Source organism: Micropterus dolomieu, linkage group LG02, assembly GCF_021292245.1.
Source record: "Micropterus dolomieu isolate WLL.071019.BEF.003 ecotype Adirondacks linkage group LG02, ASM2129224v1, whole genome shotgun sequence".
NCBI lineage: Eukaryota > Metazoa > Chordata > Actinopteri > Centrarchiformes > Centrarchidae > Micropterus > Micropterus dolomieu.
In genome coordinates this window covers 26,149,400-26,165,884 of record NC_060151.1, presented here as the reverse complement: position 1 = coordinate 26,165,884, position 16,485 = coordinate 26,149,400, and the positions used below count along the sequence as shown (strand labels likewise).

Sequence of the window (16,485 nt, the reverse complement as noted above, 5' to 3'; positions counted from 1 at the left end):
TTTTATGTCCTTCCTGACAGAAAAAAATGAGTGTGGAAGTGCCTCTATTACCTGTTTCTGCTTCTGAGAGAAACACATGGAAAAAGCCAGAGAAATAAAAGAGGAGAGGTTTACACAGTATAGACAACACTTACACAAGACATAAACAGACAGCAATTGTGGGAGGTAAAGAGCTCACAACTCACAAGTGGCACACTGATAGGTTCACACAGGTGAAACATGAACAGAATGACAATGCCGTGCCTCAACAACAACTACAACTGTTCATGCTGTGACACTGAAAAACATAAAGCCAAAGTTTTCACTGATGTGTACCTGTGTCTGCTCAGTGGTCTCTGGCTGCTCCAGCTGTCCTTGCTTCTTTGATGCAGTTTGCTGCTCAGCTCATTTATGATGCTGGGCTTCATACTGGATGCAGGAGGGTAAATCTTCTTCCCCTCTAAAAGTGCCCCGGACTGACCCCCTCCATCACCGGACATCTGCCCTTCGCCCCAGAGAGGCTTCATCTCAGGAGTGCGTGGGCGATCAAAGTATGGTGAAATGGGACGTCCCAAATTCTGCATGTCCCTCACCCCATACCCATCCTGGCTACTTTCTTCCTCTGCGATTCCCTCCTCGATCTCGTCCTCTTCCTGCTCGTCCCTCCGTCTGTGGGAGTGGAAGGACGCAGGAGCGGTGCTGGTCTGTCTGTGTAGATCACTGGTGCGACCTCCCTCTCTGAACCTATTGGCTTTTGGGTAGGTGGAGGCTGCTGCTGTGGCATTCTGCATTTCAAAAGTTTGTCCGTCCAGGTAGCTCATGTAAGACTCCAGAAAATCTCCTCCCCTTTCTGATTCCCCTGTTCCACTTCCCCCTCCCATCCGTCCGCCAGCTCCACCTCCTCTCTCCCCTCGGTCCAGCCTGTCTCCCCGTACGCTGGCTCCACTTAAAGCCAGGATGCTGTCCAGGTGGTGGTCACTGCTGCTGCGGCTATCCAGCTCTTCAATCCCAGAGTCTACCACTGTCTCCTGGGACTCTCCTTTCTTGGTAGTGGGCGGAGGACGGTGGTGCTCCCCTGTCCTGCGACTGCCCATGATGGAGGTGGAGGATGTTGTATGTGTGGTGTGTGCACGCTCTTGGTAGAGCTGAGTGGAGGTGCTTGTTGTGGTGGCAGCAGCGGTGGTTGTAGCGGCACAGCTAGCGGTCGTGGCGTATGAGGCGTTGCCCCTAAGTGGAGCAGAGGTGGCAGCAGTGGAGGAGGGCGTTGGGGGACCACGGTAGGCGGGAGGAGGAGCGACAGTGTGCGGGGGAGGCGTGGGGGAAGAGCGCCCAGGAGTATGAGAGCTGTTGTAAAGGTGGTGGGGGTGGGACATAGTGAAGGGTCTGTGATAGGAACCAGGAGGAGGTGGCGGTGAAACTGACGGGGGAGGTGGGGGTCCTGCTATCGAGGTGGGTTGCAAGGTAGAGGGCGAGGCAGGGGGTGGTGGGTTAGGTGATGTTTGGGAGGGGGAGGGAGCGGACTGAGTAAGGTTAGCCACCTCACTGTCATAAGATGTGAGGCTGGAGGCAGTGGAGTCCCCTGCCTGAGGTGAGGGCAGGGGTGTATGAGCAGGAAACCCACTTACAAATGGTTCTTTTTGGGGGGGTGGAGGGGGCGGTGGTGGAGGTGGAGGAGGAGGTGGTGGGGGTGGGACCTGCTGTTGGCGGGATGTCAGGCTGTTGGGTAGCATCCCGTGTTGTGTGTACCTTGATATTCCCCTGTCAAAGCTGTTAGCAAACTCTAATGGAGGTGGGAGAGGGTCTGCGTAGACAAACTCATCATCAGCATCAACTGAGGGGGCAGGGGGAGGGAGAACCATCAGGCCAGTCCCAGTGCTCCCAGTAGTGTTCACTGTCTGCTGGGTACTGGTAGGTGGAGGAGAGGGAGGGGTGAGGGACAAGATATAGGCATCAGATTGACTTTCCATCCTGAGAAAAGTGGGCCTCCGAGGCTGCTGAGGCTGGGACACTTGCTGAGCCGAGCTCTCAGCAGCCGCCGCATTGGCAGCAGCCTGCTCTGCCCTCCTCATGTAACCCTCTCTCTCTTTGTCCCGCTCTCTTTCTCTCGAAAGCTCCCTCTCGCGTTCCCTTGACCTCTCCCGCTCCCTCTCCTTGTAGGTTGGCTGATACGGCTGAGACTGGTAGTGGTGCGTGTGGACGGTTTTGTCCTCAGAGAAGCGAACTCTTAGTCCTTCACGAGCCCCTCCTCCTTCCCGCTCCCTTTCTCCTCCACCCCCTTCCTCACTCCACACACTCCCAACTCCTCTGAGGATTCTGGGTGAGGGTGGACGGCCAACAGTGGGCGTGGTGGCAGCCAGAGAAGACGAGGTGACCAGGTAGGAGGAGCTGGAGGACTGGGCGGTGGAGGACTGGGCGTTGGACGACACAGACTGAGAGGCGGCAGAAGATGAAGGAAACACCACACTCGACATCTGGCGGCTGAAGTGGTGCTCTGTTCCCCTCCTTAACCTGCTGTCATCCCTCAGAGCACGCTCTCTAGCAGCCAGGGCGAGGCCTAGTGGTGATGTGGGGTCAAGAGCCTTTCCTGTTAGAGGGTGAATGAAGGTGGTGGTAGCAGAGGTTGCTGGCTGCCTGCCTGCTGCTGTGTACAAGTCAGTAGGCACAGACTTAGGTTGATAGTCCAGGGCAGGTGAGGAGTACTCAGGTAGACCAAAGGCTGGTGGCATACTGCGGGTGTGATGGATAAAGGTGTCCCCAGAGAACATGCCCTCATCAATTGATTTGGATGGGCGCAGCCGTGTTGATGAACTTTCACCCTGTGTGCTAAGCTGCTGCTGTGACACCTGAGTCCTTGTTACTCCGCCTATTCCATCACTCACTCCCCCAAGGCTCACATCCTCCTCAGCAGACATGAACAAGGAGGCACTCTTTCTGCGGGCTTCATGAAACCGTTCCCTGTCTCGGCGAGCTGCACCAACAATGGCAGCCCCAAACTGGCTGGTAAAGTCCAGGTTATCCTGGGCTCGGATGGAAGGCAAGGAAGGAGGCGGCGGTGCTGGGATGGAAGGCGGGGCAGGGGGCTGTGGAGCGGGAGTTGAAGGAGGAGGACCATGGGGTGTTTTGGTTTCATCTGTCTCCCCTGATGTAGGAGCGTCAGCCTCCACACTGCTGCCCTGGCTGCTGCGTCCACTGCTGCTGGTTGAAGGGGCCTTGACAATAATGGTGGGGATGGGGATTGAGCTTTTCTCCACCGAACCTTTGCCCCCCAGTGTACCCTGTCCCGTGCGCAGGTCCTCTACCTTGGATTGCTTCACCAGGGGACCCTTACCTCTCCGGGCCCCTGCTTTAGGACCACCTGCTCCAGCCCCAGCCGCACTGCGGTCTGCTCGCTGGGGTTGACTCTGGGTAGTCTGTTGTTGCTGAGGCATTACAGTGGCAATGCTCGATGGGGGGACAGCGGTGCTGTAGCCTCTCCTAAGACCTGCTGTCTTGGCCCCCGCACCAGCCCCTATGCCAGGTCCAACAGGCTCCCCAGTATAGGCAACTTTCCGCGAAGCAGTCCTGCTTTGAGCAGTATGGGGAGCTGCATGTGCATACGAGGTTGTGTGGTCCACCGCTCCACCACTGGAGCCGGTGCTGGGACCACCTGCCCTCTCCCTGCCCCCATGGGTGAAGTGCACTGACTGGGGGTAGGGCTGGTAGTGTGCAGAGGTGGATGTGGACTGAGACACAGAGACAGAGGGTTGTTGGGATGACTTAGCTCTCCAACCTAGTGGCGGAGCAGAGGAGAATGGAGGGTCTGGTGGAGCTGTGGTGGGAGGAGGAGGGATGTCGTCTGGGCCAGGCACCGACAAACTGCGAGCAAACTTCATGGCTGGAGGGTGCAGGAACTGCTTCTCCTCCTCAGGCACCCCTGCAGTACAGCATTCACAAATGGAGAAAAAACTAATTGATGAAATAGGGATTTTTAGATGGTACAGACGGTATGGAGTGAGAGTAAGAGAGGCAAAAGATTTTGGGCGAATAAGAGTGGAGAGCAAATGGAGCCAGAAAAAAGGGAAACTGAGGATACTATGAGAGTGTCTGTCTAAATCTGCCTGCCCGTCTACCTGTCAGCGAGTCTGTCCTCAATTATTATGCCTGTTAGTAGGTAAGTCCGTTAGTGCTATATATTCCACAAACAGCAACTGGGCAGCATCACAAAACAGCAGTTTTGTTGGTCACCAGAGAGCACAATACTAGTGTAGAGTTAGCAAGGCCTTAGTAAGTAAGAATAAAACAGGATTAGTGGCACTACAATATTACAAATAGTAGTAGGGTGAGTATAAGACAAACAAACATCTTATTTTTATAGTAAGTTAAACAGGTACCACACGATCAGCTACAGATATAGAAGTGCGCACATTTTTGGCCGCAGACAAGACATAGTTGGCCACAGACAAACAGGTTAGCACAGTGTAGACCCTCTACTGGTCCAGAGGACAGACAGACAGGCGGATGGAAGGGCAGACAGGAAAAACAGACAGCCTCACCGATGGATTTTTGCCGCAGCATACCGTGCTGTGGGCCGTGACCTGAGGTGTACTGGCCACGGTCATAGCCGAGGCCCAACCCCGACGACATCATCCCCATCCCGGACTGATCCCCGTAGTTTGGCTGAAATGCCAAAAAAAAAAAGAGCACGTGAAGTGGAGAGAGCCATGAGACTCAACTGTAAATTACATGTATGGGCCGGAAAACGAAAATAATAATCTAAAAGAGACTTAAAGTTACTGAGTCTGGTGTTAATTCTCAGTAGTTTTGGCAATATGAGTGACCCCTTTGTATGATTAGTTTATTGTTAATCAGTCAGAAATAATATTTAATGCAGGTTTAAATGAGCTATGAATAAAGGCTTCACTGGTACATCAGTTGTTCACTTAGCAACATTTTCATGCCTATAAATGAAACATAAGCTGTTTTAAATCTTTAGACTACGCATTCTGCTTCACAGAAACGTGAAAAAATGCCACTTCTGTTGTTTTTTTACATTGGTTCATGACCAGGTAATACATGACTCAAGTGTATTTATATGCAAGTCTGTCGGTCACATTGAATCGGGATCTTTAATTTTGAAATATTTTTGACCTAGGAATGTCTTGCCCAGTGCAGCTTATAAATGTTACTGTTGAAACTAATGGTTGCATCAGGTTTTGCTTTGACATTCTTTCAATTTATATTCCATAGTCTTTGCTGTCTCCTCCTACAACTCATTGTAAGACTGGCACTCTCAACCTGATGAGAGACACAGTCATCACAGATTTAAGACACATGTAAATCAATCCTGTAGCTTGATTCACAATACACACCTCATTGCCATAGAAACTTCGTCCCCTCTCTCTTTTTGGCCCCTGTCCCCGTGTCCCTGGCGCCTCATTGGTGCTGATTGTCTGCTGAGCTGCTGCAAGAATTTCATCTAGTTTATCTGGGAGGAAAAAAAGGGAGAGAAAGAAACAGAAAGAGAGACAGAAAGGAAGAGAGAGAAAGAGACATACGACGATGAAACAGAAAAATGGACAGTAACAAATGTGTGGAAAGGGACACACTTGATGAAGGTGGGTGAGAAAGAGATTCAGAAAACATTTACTGACAAACATGAGCTCCCTTACTCAAAGCCATCTGATAGACTGTCCTCTTCTTCTCTGTAACTTGTGAGGATTCGAATTCTAAAAAGAAAAGAAATGCAGAATAAGTAAGTCAAGTCATTTTGGACAGACATAAATACAATGCCTTAAGCAAGAGTGTACCAGAGCATACCTGATTTTTTTTTCCAAGGGGTAGCAGCTGGAAAGAGGACAAAAGGAGACTTAAGTTTTGGCAGGAGTGTAAGTGTGATAGCGTTGTTACAGTGAATACTAATCACATTCCCCAGAGCCTGACAAACTGAGTCACCTCGCCAGGCTTTTCAATGTAAAACAACATATCACACTCACATTTTAAAACAGCTGAAGGGTGCACACATATGTTACAGTAAATATGCTGCACATACAGAATGCTTCTTGCTGTTATTATGTGAAATTAGTCTGACCCCCACCTCTCTCCACTGTTAAATGGTTAGGATCCCGCCAGCGGTGAAGTGGGGACAAAGGAGACAAAGAAAAGACAGAGTTAGTGGTTAAACCAGTGAACAGTAAAGGGACATAGAGGAGTAAAGAGGATGAATTAAAGGTGACCCTTCAGTGTTTGCATCCACTGGTGTGAGTGAGCTTGTGTGTGTGCACTGAATAGGGATAGGGTTATCTGCCATATGTATACTCAAGCCATTTTATTTCATAATGTGTAGTACAAAGATTAATTAAACAGAAATAAAAATGTCTGATAGTTCAACAAAGCATGAAAGGGCTTTGAACTTGTGCTCATTTCATCTCTTAAACACAACTTTACTGCACAAACCCTTTTTTAAAAAGCCATAGTTTTATCAAAACATGTGTCCAACCATATTTAAACAACAATTGCATGAAATTATTGTCAGGAAAACAACAGGTTGTGGACTTATATGCACTGCAGGATCATTTCCATTTTAATGTCCTTGTTATCTTGCAGCATAACTTCTAGGTGAACTGAGACACTGCACCAATCACAGAGGTGAGATAGTTTAATAGGCGTCACAGCTAAATTAATTCTAATGCATTAGAATAAGCATATGGCAGGGGCTGACATGGCTTCATCATACCTTGTGCTCCTCTTACCTTGATCCAGAAAGAGGCAAAACAATGAGGATCTGAGTTAAAAGGTGTCTGACTGCAAAGGAAACTGGTACCTGTGTTTCAGACTGGGTGCTCATGCTTTATGCTGGTCACGTGAGGTCACACCACAGAGAGAAGGCAGGTGAGGGGAAGAGATGGGGGAGGAATTGGGTAATGGGCAGATTTCTACACTCAGGATAACCTTTCACTCGTAGTATGGGTACCGGTTTGCGCATTGTTCGTTGTGAAAGCCTTGCAGATTTCCCTCCCCTTCAGCAGTTACACATGTCATCATCTTACAAACACGGTGAATCGCTCACCAGGCATGCTCAGAACCAGACAGCAGCGACAGATACAAGGACAGCAAACGCCATAAATGTTTAGAAGATATAACCCAATCACCAATAAAACACTGGCCCACGTTCTGATCTGCAAATGGGGGGCGTTGACCCTCACCATGCACTCTCCTCCCACTATTTTGCCTCAAATAGAGATGGCATAAGCACGGCCACACATAATGCTGTTACCACAGCAACAGACCTGGAACAAAGTTGTTTGTTTTGTTTTTTTTCACAAAAATTACTCATCTCAATAATTTTATCCTGGGTGTGATTTCGTCTAAATGAATCAAAAATGCTTTCAACAAAAGACATCAATCTTCACAAGAGGCACATATTTTGCCACTTGCTCTAGAACACGTATGAAGTCCGTATACACTTTGCAATGATGTTTGTGGCGCCCGGAAAACTCTTGTCAGGTGACGCCCATTCCCCTGCAGTGTTACCTTGGCAACAAATACTTGCTGAGTGTCTGCGTGTGTGTGCGTGTTGAGCAGAGGGGCTGGTAGACTTGCTCTGTGGGCGCTGGGGTTAAAGCTGTGGGCGGGCCAGGGAGCAGTGGGAGGTGCAGGGGGGTAAGAGGTAAGAGAGGCGGGCAGTGAGAGAGGGATCACAGGGTGGATGGCGACACTTTTTCTGGGTGGGGTTACCTGTAGTGGGGGTGCTGGAAGTGACAGTGTGGAACCTCTGAAAGAACAGTGAAATGCATTGAGACCGTCATCCACGGCGGTAGCCAATCTTCTTTCTCCTCTCCATTCTCTCCCTCTCTACTTTCTTCCTGTCTAAATTTAGCCTAAAGCTCAACTTCCCTTCACACGTTCACCTTCTTTAGCAACACTGTTTCCGTCAATTCCTCAATCTATTTCTTCTAGTAACTTTAATGTCTCCTCCTCTTCAACTTTAAATCACTTTTCTTTATTTGTCCACAACTCTCTGTCTGTCTGTTTCTTCATTATTTGTAATTTTTTCACTCCCCAAAAATTTCTTACCCATCTCCTCCAGTTCTGAAGTCATGGATTTGGATCGTAGGGCGATAGCTGGAGTGCTTAGCCTCTTACTCTGCTGGGGGACTGGAGGGCAGGTAAGAGACAAAGACAACAGTGGTCAGGCAACTGTTCAAGAACAAGGTTCAGTCCCCAACCAGCATTCACAGAGAGGAGCACTCTTACTTTTCTTCCTTGAACCTTCCTCCATGTCTGGGTTGCGGGTTACCATGACAACCTTGACCATGAGGCTGTTGCCACCTTGCCGGATCATGTTGACGACCTGCCGGTGACCAACCTTCACGACATTTTGACCATTGACCTGGGATGGACACAGAGACAGGAAGGGACAAAGAGTTTAGTTGCATGGCTTGTTGTCATTTTTACTATCTTTTCTCAATTGCAATTTGGGGGTCTAGGTGGGTGATGGGAAAGTGCGCAAGCACATGCCTTTGATGTGGGAGACCTGGGTTCAATTCCCACCGTGACATCAACTTATGGGTCCCTGAGCGAGACCCCTACTTGCTCCAGAGGAGTGCAAACACTGACATATATAGCAATTGTAAGTCACTTTGGATAAAACTACCTACTAATTATAATTATTATGTTCTTAGGTATAATTTATGTCAACAAATGACAAACTGACATGCTGACAGTGAAAGATAGAGTGAAGTATTTGCTTGTAGTTTAGGGTTCTTGGACATTAATATCAGCTAAACTCAGAAACAGTTGTCGCAGAATATAAAATAACAGAGGGTCTACAACTCAATGAATCTTGAAATCATTTGTACTTGACTGAAATATATATTTATTTCTAGTTTTGCAGGCTGTTAGAAGTATCTCAAAGACCTACAAACAGCTTTAGAGGAAATTTGGTGGAAAGTGAGGCCTTAGGCCACTGAACACAATATATATTTTTGGTGCATATCTGGATCCAGGTGTCAATAAAGTTTCATAAAATAATAATTTTGAACAGAACAAATTTGATTTTGACGATTCAGCTAGAAATGTGGATGAAACTTTTTTATCCCACATTTAGGGGACCTTTGCCTTGTGTGATTGCTCTTTAGTTCAGAAACCTCTACAGAAAATCTGTCAGTGCTTTTAATCCCAACCCATAATGCAGTGGTAAATCATGGCAGTACTTCTATCAGGAAATCCCCCATCCTGAGACCGGCTCTCCAGGCGACGCCTCCCTCGTCCACTGACTCCAGGTACTGCAGTGCAGGGAAGGCCGGGGTGGGAGTGAATTCCTCTATAGGAGTCTGAGCTGGAGACGCCATGTAAATATGACAATGCATTAGCTTTGCATGTGAAACAGTATGCTAAATATGATTACAACTACCATACCTACATCAATTATTGCAAGGCAGGATGTTTGTTTATTTCACATGTGTTACCTTTGGCCCCTCTCAGCACAAAGCCAAAACCCTCGCTGTCTTTTTTCTGCAGCAGCACCGTCTTCTCCTTGATTATATAGTCACTAGCAGAGAGAAGACAGAGAGATGACACAAGACAGAAATTAAAGACAAGGAGGACATGCACTGTAAATCCCATCTGCAGTCACCCTCTGCCTCAATCACCGGAGATTATGGGTAGAAAGTAAAGTTTTAAAATCCATAAATCACAGCATTTCAGGTGTTACTTTTCCCTTCCTCAACTACACCACTCATCTCCTCTGCTGTCTGCTTCCCGCTTCCTGTGTCCCTCTCTGATGACATCACCACCAGCACTAGGCATAAACTAATTACTAACTAACTGTCTTGGATTTAAACTGGAAACCAAGTATATATCTGTATTTACGTATATATAATGTATGCGTATACTTACTAATATCCATGTTTTTTTTGCTTTGTTTGTCACTTTCTAATCTTAAAATGATAATACATTTTCACCTCCTGTTCTTATTTATGCTTTATCGCAGCTCTTTTTTCACTTTCCTTTCTATTATTTATACATTGTTAAAATCTTTACAAAAAAAGTTTAAAAAAGTGTTTTGGATTGATATTTGACATCCAAACAGGTGATTGTCATCCAACTGTAATGTGATGGAGATGATGGTGTTTAATTTATACTTAGTGAAGAACTGATCTGACAATGGGTTAAGGGTACAGTATGCTTGATCTAATAGACATTTTATGTACCCTTAAATATGTTACTGTTTAATAATAATCTATTGTTATTATTAGAAGTAGTAGTGGTAATATTAGTAATAGTAATATTAGTAATGAAAAGTTTACCTGTTTCAAAAGCTGTTTAAAAGCTTTTCTGAAATGATGACAATATACTTCTGAAATGGAAATAATAAATTTAAATGTAAAAATTGACAATTGATTTAAAAATATTGCAGCTTCAATTTAAAACTACCACTATCAGTCTTCATAATTCATACTCCAAACACCACTAATTGTAATTTATGCCACACTCACTACAGTACAGTGAGGACTTCACTTTTTCTGTATGTTCTTGACAGCGAGCCCAGAGCCGGTTTCTACCAGAACCTCAGTGAAGATGCTATATACGGTATGATGGTGCTGCTTGTTGCCTCAGCAACAGCTAGAACTGGACACAGAGAAAATTTGCTTTGGTAGGTCCACCACAGAGTCAAAGTCATGAAATGGTAGTAGTCACTAACAGCAAAGAACAGGCAGTGCCTGCTCACATGTAGAGGCTGCATTGTATAGTATACTTTCTATTCTGTCCAGTGGCACAAACATATGGGAAAACAGTGGTTGAATGTAACTAAATATATTTACTGAATTAATGCAAAATGTTGAGGTACTTGAATATTTCAGTTTTATGCTACTTTATATGTCTGTCAACTGAATTTCAGATGGACGTATTGTACGTTTTACACAATTGCATTTATTTCTATGTTTAACTATGTTATTTTCAGAGGAAGATTTTACACAAAAAAAACAGATTATCTAATAATTACAATGCATTGAAGACTAAACCAGTATTTCCCAACATTTTTGGCTTGTTACTCCTCACAAAAAGCAGTGTCTAGTTGAAGCCTTTGTTGTGTTTCAGATGATATATGAGAAGTTGGCAGTCCCACCATACAGTCATTTTCCCTCTGAACTGCTCAGATGACTAAATCTAAGTAACTAATCAGGGCCGAGATAGACAAATATAACCAAGATTTCACATAAAAAAAGAGACAAGAGACAACTTTTTTTTTTAAAATGAATGCAGATTTGCGTAGCAGACTTTTTTCTCCTTTCCTCTCTCATTAATCATCTCCATTCCCTCATATTTATCTTTCGAGTGTGCTGACCTCTAGGTTGGGAACCACTGAACAAAACTACCTAACTGTATATAAAGTAGTTAAAACCAGCTCCACCTTGACCAGCTACAACTGTAAAATCTTACTTAAGAATGAATGATTCAGTAATAATAATCTAATAATGTCATATATAATAATATATAATGTTGTTTTCTGCAGAACAAGTGCTTTTTGCTTCTGATAATTTAAGTAGGTTTTGCTGATACTACTTTTTACCGAAGTGGGATTCTTAATAAAGGACCTTAACTTGTAATGGAGTATATTTACATTGTTGTATTGGTACTTTACATAAGTAGAGGATCGAAAGTACAAAACATAAAGGATTGAATGACAATATATAAATTCACACATTTTGACTGACTTTTAAAAACAATTTTGTAGCTAGCTATCATAATGCATTTGTCCTAGCCCATTAAATGCTGGAGAAGATGTTATAAAAAACTTTAAATTCTCAATCGTGTTGTATGTGCCCATGACAAGAGGCTTATCTTATCCTACTAGCATGAGAGTTCAGAGACGTACACACTTGGACGCTCGGCCTCTTCAGTTTAAACCACTTTGGTGTAAGAAACAGCACCGCTTCTAAGGTTTTCTGGCCTCTAACAGACTCTTGTTATGAATGGAAAGATCATCCAAACAGTCATTCAGTCAGTCAGTGACTCAGAGAGGTATATATACACCGTGTCAGCTGTAACATACTGTAACCACATGCTGATAATCCCATCGTGCACCAAAATAGTCCCAGCCCACTCCATCTGTTCATCCCTCTCTCTTTCTCTCCTCACTGGCTTTTCTTCTTTTTAGATTTTTCCCATCCTGATGGCCCCAACTACTTCATACCTCACTCTATATTGGCTTCCTTCCTTTGTTCTCTAAACTTCCACTCATTTTTTTCTAATTACATTTCCCCCTAATGATCTTTGTCATTCAGTCTATTGAGTGCACAATGCTCTCCACAGGCTGCGAGAGCCTCTCTGTCTCTGCCAAGACTCTGTCTCTTTGTTACTCTTGTCCTCTTCTTTCCATCTTTGCTGCCCAGCACAGACCTCAAACACTCTGAGGGTCCAAGTTTAAACGAGTACAAAATGCACAGGCAAGAATGTTCACACAAATCTTATGGTAGGACTTTATAGTAAAAGAAATAACTACTGGGAATTAGGTACAAAGTAATGTAGACGTGCAAACACACACATCACATTCCCCCTGTAGCTGTAAGCCTGCCTTGTTCCCAAGGGCAACACAAGCAACAAGTCACTCTAGTGGAAATTCAGCATGTGTGCAGACAACAAACATATCAGTTCAGGAAACTTTACCAACAACAGCAATTTATATTTTTGCACTTGTTTCCCTACTGATGTTGTTTAGTTTCATGGACATTAGTTCGGCCCAGTAAATATAATGGATTACTACTGCAATATGACGTTTCTTAGTTTTATGCAACCTTTAGTTAACGAATGATCCCTACATGATCATCCCTACAAAACAACACTGAAAGAACTATTGCATCCATCAATGTGGCGCATGATAAACTCTGAAGAAATAGTCTTGACTTGACAGCTATATTTACTCATCAGAATGACAAAACTTTACGAGGGGTGTTACCAAAGCAGCGGAAAATGCAAAGTATGCCTAATCAAAAATATAATGACAACTGCATAAATGCACCCGAAGCCTTTTGCACAACCAAAAATCACAGAGAACACGATGACACTGTCAAAGCCAAGTCATTCGCAATAATTAGGGCAACTGCTCTTCTAACTATATTCTTTACGAAGAATCTGTCATTGGAAGATGTGTCAGATCATAAGTGTCATGTTTATGTTGTACAACTTATCCTATATTCACTCCTTGAATCCAATCGCTTGAAGCACCTACAACTAACTCAGAAGTTGCTGTCTTCAAGGATGTCATCAACTTTAAGTGGCTATAGCAGTGTCCCAGTTTAGTGGATCCTCTGAAGTCCGAATTTCTGGACGAATGCTCCTCCAAGTGAAGCTGAGAAATGCAGCCTACATTTGCTCACAACCAGTGCATCCTTAGAAGTTCCCATTGTCCTCAAATCCACTGTGTGCTGGCCAACTTTTTAACAGTGTTTAGGCCTCTTCAGCTTGTAAAGCTGGGGAATAGCACATCACCAGGTCATATTAAGCAGGTGTCCGTGTTCAGATACTGTAGGGTGTAAATCATGGAAGCCAGGCATAAAAACCACAGTCTGGTCGTGTTCTTAATCACAGGGTATTACAGAAAAACAGAACTAAAATGTTAACACTATTAGCTATGTGTCCATAATGTGCTCCTTAAACTTTTAATGCAATTTTGGACATCATTAAGCGAATCCCAGTTTATCGTATCGTTCTTGTATTTACACTTTGCTAGGTGTTTCAATTTCTCAGTGACAAACTTTAAAACTTGTTTTCTTTACATGTTGACACCGGAACACATCATTACTTTTGCTCTTTGTGAGTTCATCTTATTTAGAGAGAAGACCAGATTCACCACCTTTGTGGACTACATCCATCAGCTGTTCCAGCTACTGATCTGAGACCCAGTGATAGTGCCGCGCAGTGTCTTTAGTGACCCAGTGTTGTCATCAGTATCTTAGATGCAAGTAACTGAGCTGGACAATCCAACACAGTATACAGTGTGCCTAATACTGGATACGTAAGAAGCCAAGGCATTAGAAAGGTTTGGCCAAGCAGGCTTCAGAAAGATGTCAGAAAGAAGCTGGAACTTGTCATGCATGCTGCATCAGTTAAACTCCGTCACCAAGCGCGGTTTCCAATTCATCGGCAGCCTCCCTCTCTCTCTCTCTCTCTCTCTCTCTCTCTCTCTCTCTCTCTCTCTCTCTCTCTCTCACACACACACACACACACACACTGGTAAACATACAGAAGCACGCCACACATCACACAGGAAACAAGAACACATGCAATCAACCATCCAGCAGAGGAAGAAAAATTTCCTCGCCATACCTGTTTTATGTTTTTGATGGACAACAGCAAACACACCATCCATCCATACACACACACACACACACACACACACACACACACACACACACACACAAACATAGGCATGCATGCACACAAACAAACACGCAATCGATTTGCACATCAGTAAAAGCAGCAAGCATCACTTGTGCCGGTGCAGCATTGCTAGAGGACGTTTGTTCTGAGAGCAATTCAAAGCAGAGAGAGAGAGAAAACGACACGCACATGTTCATACAGCGAAACACAGAACGGCTGCACTGCTCATACACCGGGCTGTGCAGCAGCAGCTCTCATCCGTCTTCACACATGTACATTACACACACACCATCCCATTCAAATTGAGACACACTGAATCAAACACATCCGTCTGCAAGCATGCATTGCAACATCTGTCAATCTATCTAATTGATCCTGCCCTGCCATCCATGATTACCACATGCATGCATGCCTCCCTCCGCCCCCCCATCTCCCCCGGCAACTGGAGGGAGAGGGGAGAGAGAGGGAAGGGTAGGAGGGTATGAAAAACCATGGCAGGTACCTGTAAATGAACCAGACGCTCCTATTCACAGGGCCGAGCGACGGCCAGGAAGAAGAGAGGGAGAGGGAGAGGGAGAGATCCTCCTCGCCGCATGCCCCCATCGCCATTTCCTCCCCTCCCTCTCCTCCTCCTCCTTCTCCTGCTCCTGCTCCTTCTCCTTCTCGTCTTCCAGCGAGACAGCAGCGAACGCAAGCCGCGAGCGAGGAGGAGGAGAGGAGGTGGAAGAGGAGGAGGAGAGAGAGATGGAAGAAGGGAAAGGGAGAGGGCCAAGCTCTCCCAGCCCCTTCATACTTAAGACAGAGAGAGAGGAGGAATGGGAGAGAGAGAGATGGAGATGGTTCATTGTGACTGCGACACAGGGAGAGAGAGAGAGAGAGAGAGAGAGAGAGAGAGAGAGAAAGAGAGGGAGAGAGAAGAGGAGCAGGGAAAGAGGGAGGGGGAATAAGGTGGCTTTAAAAAGGAGAGAGAAATGAGGTAATTTTGAGAGAGAGAGTGAGAGGTGATTGGGTTTGTTCGCAAGGGGTTTCATGAACAAACACACACACACTATCTCACACACACACACACACACACACACACACACACACACACACACACACACACAGTCCAAACATGTATGCATTCATGCAATCAACTTACACACAACAACAACACCACATACACCGGCTAAACTCACTATCCTCCTCTTTTTCCATCCTCCTCTTCCCCTTAGATTTCTGTTCCCTCCTTGACTTCCTATGGTTTATATGTATAGTATTCACTCGGCCTATCTATCATTGTCATGATTTCCCATTCATAAAAACGGATGCTACTGAGATAAGTCTTTGTTAAAACGTCCAAATAATTAATTCAAAGGGAAAGATAGGATAGTCTTGCAGTTAAAATGACAGGTATCAACATTATGAGATATAATGATAAAAGACAAGTCAAATTATTATTATGTAATATTACAAAGAAAAAGCTTACAGAAGCTGATTTGAAGAATAAATCTGACTTTGTGCAGATCCTTCTGGAGCCTGCTGCTGTCCTTCCCCTGCTGTTATTGACCCCACGTGCCTTTAAATCATACTTAACTACCCTCACCCACCCCTTTTTTTTGCTTTCTTTCCAACCTCTAACATGCACACACACACACACACACACACACACACACACAATGTTCTCACATTTGCTGTAAACAAAGCATGAATGAGAGGGTAGAGCAGGGAAAGAGGGAGGGAAGGAGGAGACGCATCGACGCAGACAGGAAGAGGAGAGAGGACAGAGAAACAGCTGGCGGGTGAGTGGCGGAAGGAGGAAGAGGAGGAGAAGAAGAAGAGAGGGAGAGAGAGGTACAGATTCTAGGATAGGCACTCACATCATCTCTTAGTCAGAGGCTCCTTCCACGTATGTCGAAGCTGTCCTCCGTCGACTTGCCCTCCCTCCCTCCTTCCTTCCCTCTCTCCGTCTCTCTCTCCTTCTTGCCTGCCTCCTGCATTCGAGGATGATCACAGCTCTTGTCCCCTCTCTTCTCACATCTCTGCCTTTTTGTTTCTCTCCCTGCATGTCAGGCTTTACCGCTGTGATTCTGTGTACAGTATGTGTGTTTGTGTGTGCATGCATGTGTGATGAGGGGGGAGGGGGGGGGGGGGGGGGGGGGGGGC

General features: G+C 45.4%; 1 protein-coding gene and 1 long non-coding RNA gene across 2 annotated transcripts in view; one reads left to right on the top strand and one right to left on the bottom strand.

The window, feature by feature from the left end:
- The window catches only part of shank1 (SH3 and multiple ankyrin repeat domains 1), a 58,322-nt gene that overhangs the window by 6,647 nt on the left and 35,190 nt on the right, over positions 1 to 16,485 (bottom strand). Inside the window, exons 15-25 of the mRNA XM_046042453.1 lie at positions 9,426 to 9,508; positions 9,171 to 9,295; positions 8,212 to 8,347; positions 8,032 to 8,112; positions 6,053 to 6,061; positions 5,776 to 5,802; positions 5,628 to 5,684; positions 5,328 to 5,443; positions 4,512 to 4,635; positions 2,031 to 3,892; positions 306 to 1,991 (exon numbers count right to left, since the gene is read on the bottom strand). Of these exons, the coding sequence (XP_045898409.1) occupies positions 306 to 1,991; positions 2,031 to 3,892; positions 4,512 to 4,635; positions 5,328 to 5,443; positions 5,628 to 5,684; positions 5,776 to 5,802; positions 6,053 to 6,061; positions 8,032 to 8,112; positions 8,212 to 8,347; positions 9,171 to 9,295; positions 9,426 to 9,508 (4,306 nt within the window). The remainder of the gene's footprint in view (positions 1 to 305; positions 1,992 to 2,030; positions 3,893 to 4,511; positions 4,636 to 5,327; positions 5,444 to 5,627; positions 5,685 to 5,775; positions 5,803 to 6,052; positions 6,062 to 8,031; positions 8,113 to 8,211; positions 8,348 to 9,170; positions 9,296 to 9,425; positions 9,509 to 16,485) is intronic.
- LOC123966266 lies at positions 9,097 to 9,649 on the top strand. Its single transcript, XR_006823933.1, has 2 exons — positions 9,097 to 9,308; positions 9,478 to 9,649. It is a non-coding gene; the product is annotated as an uncharacterized LOC123966266 (long non-coding RNA).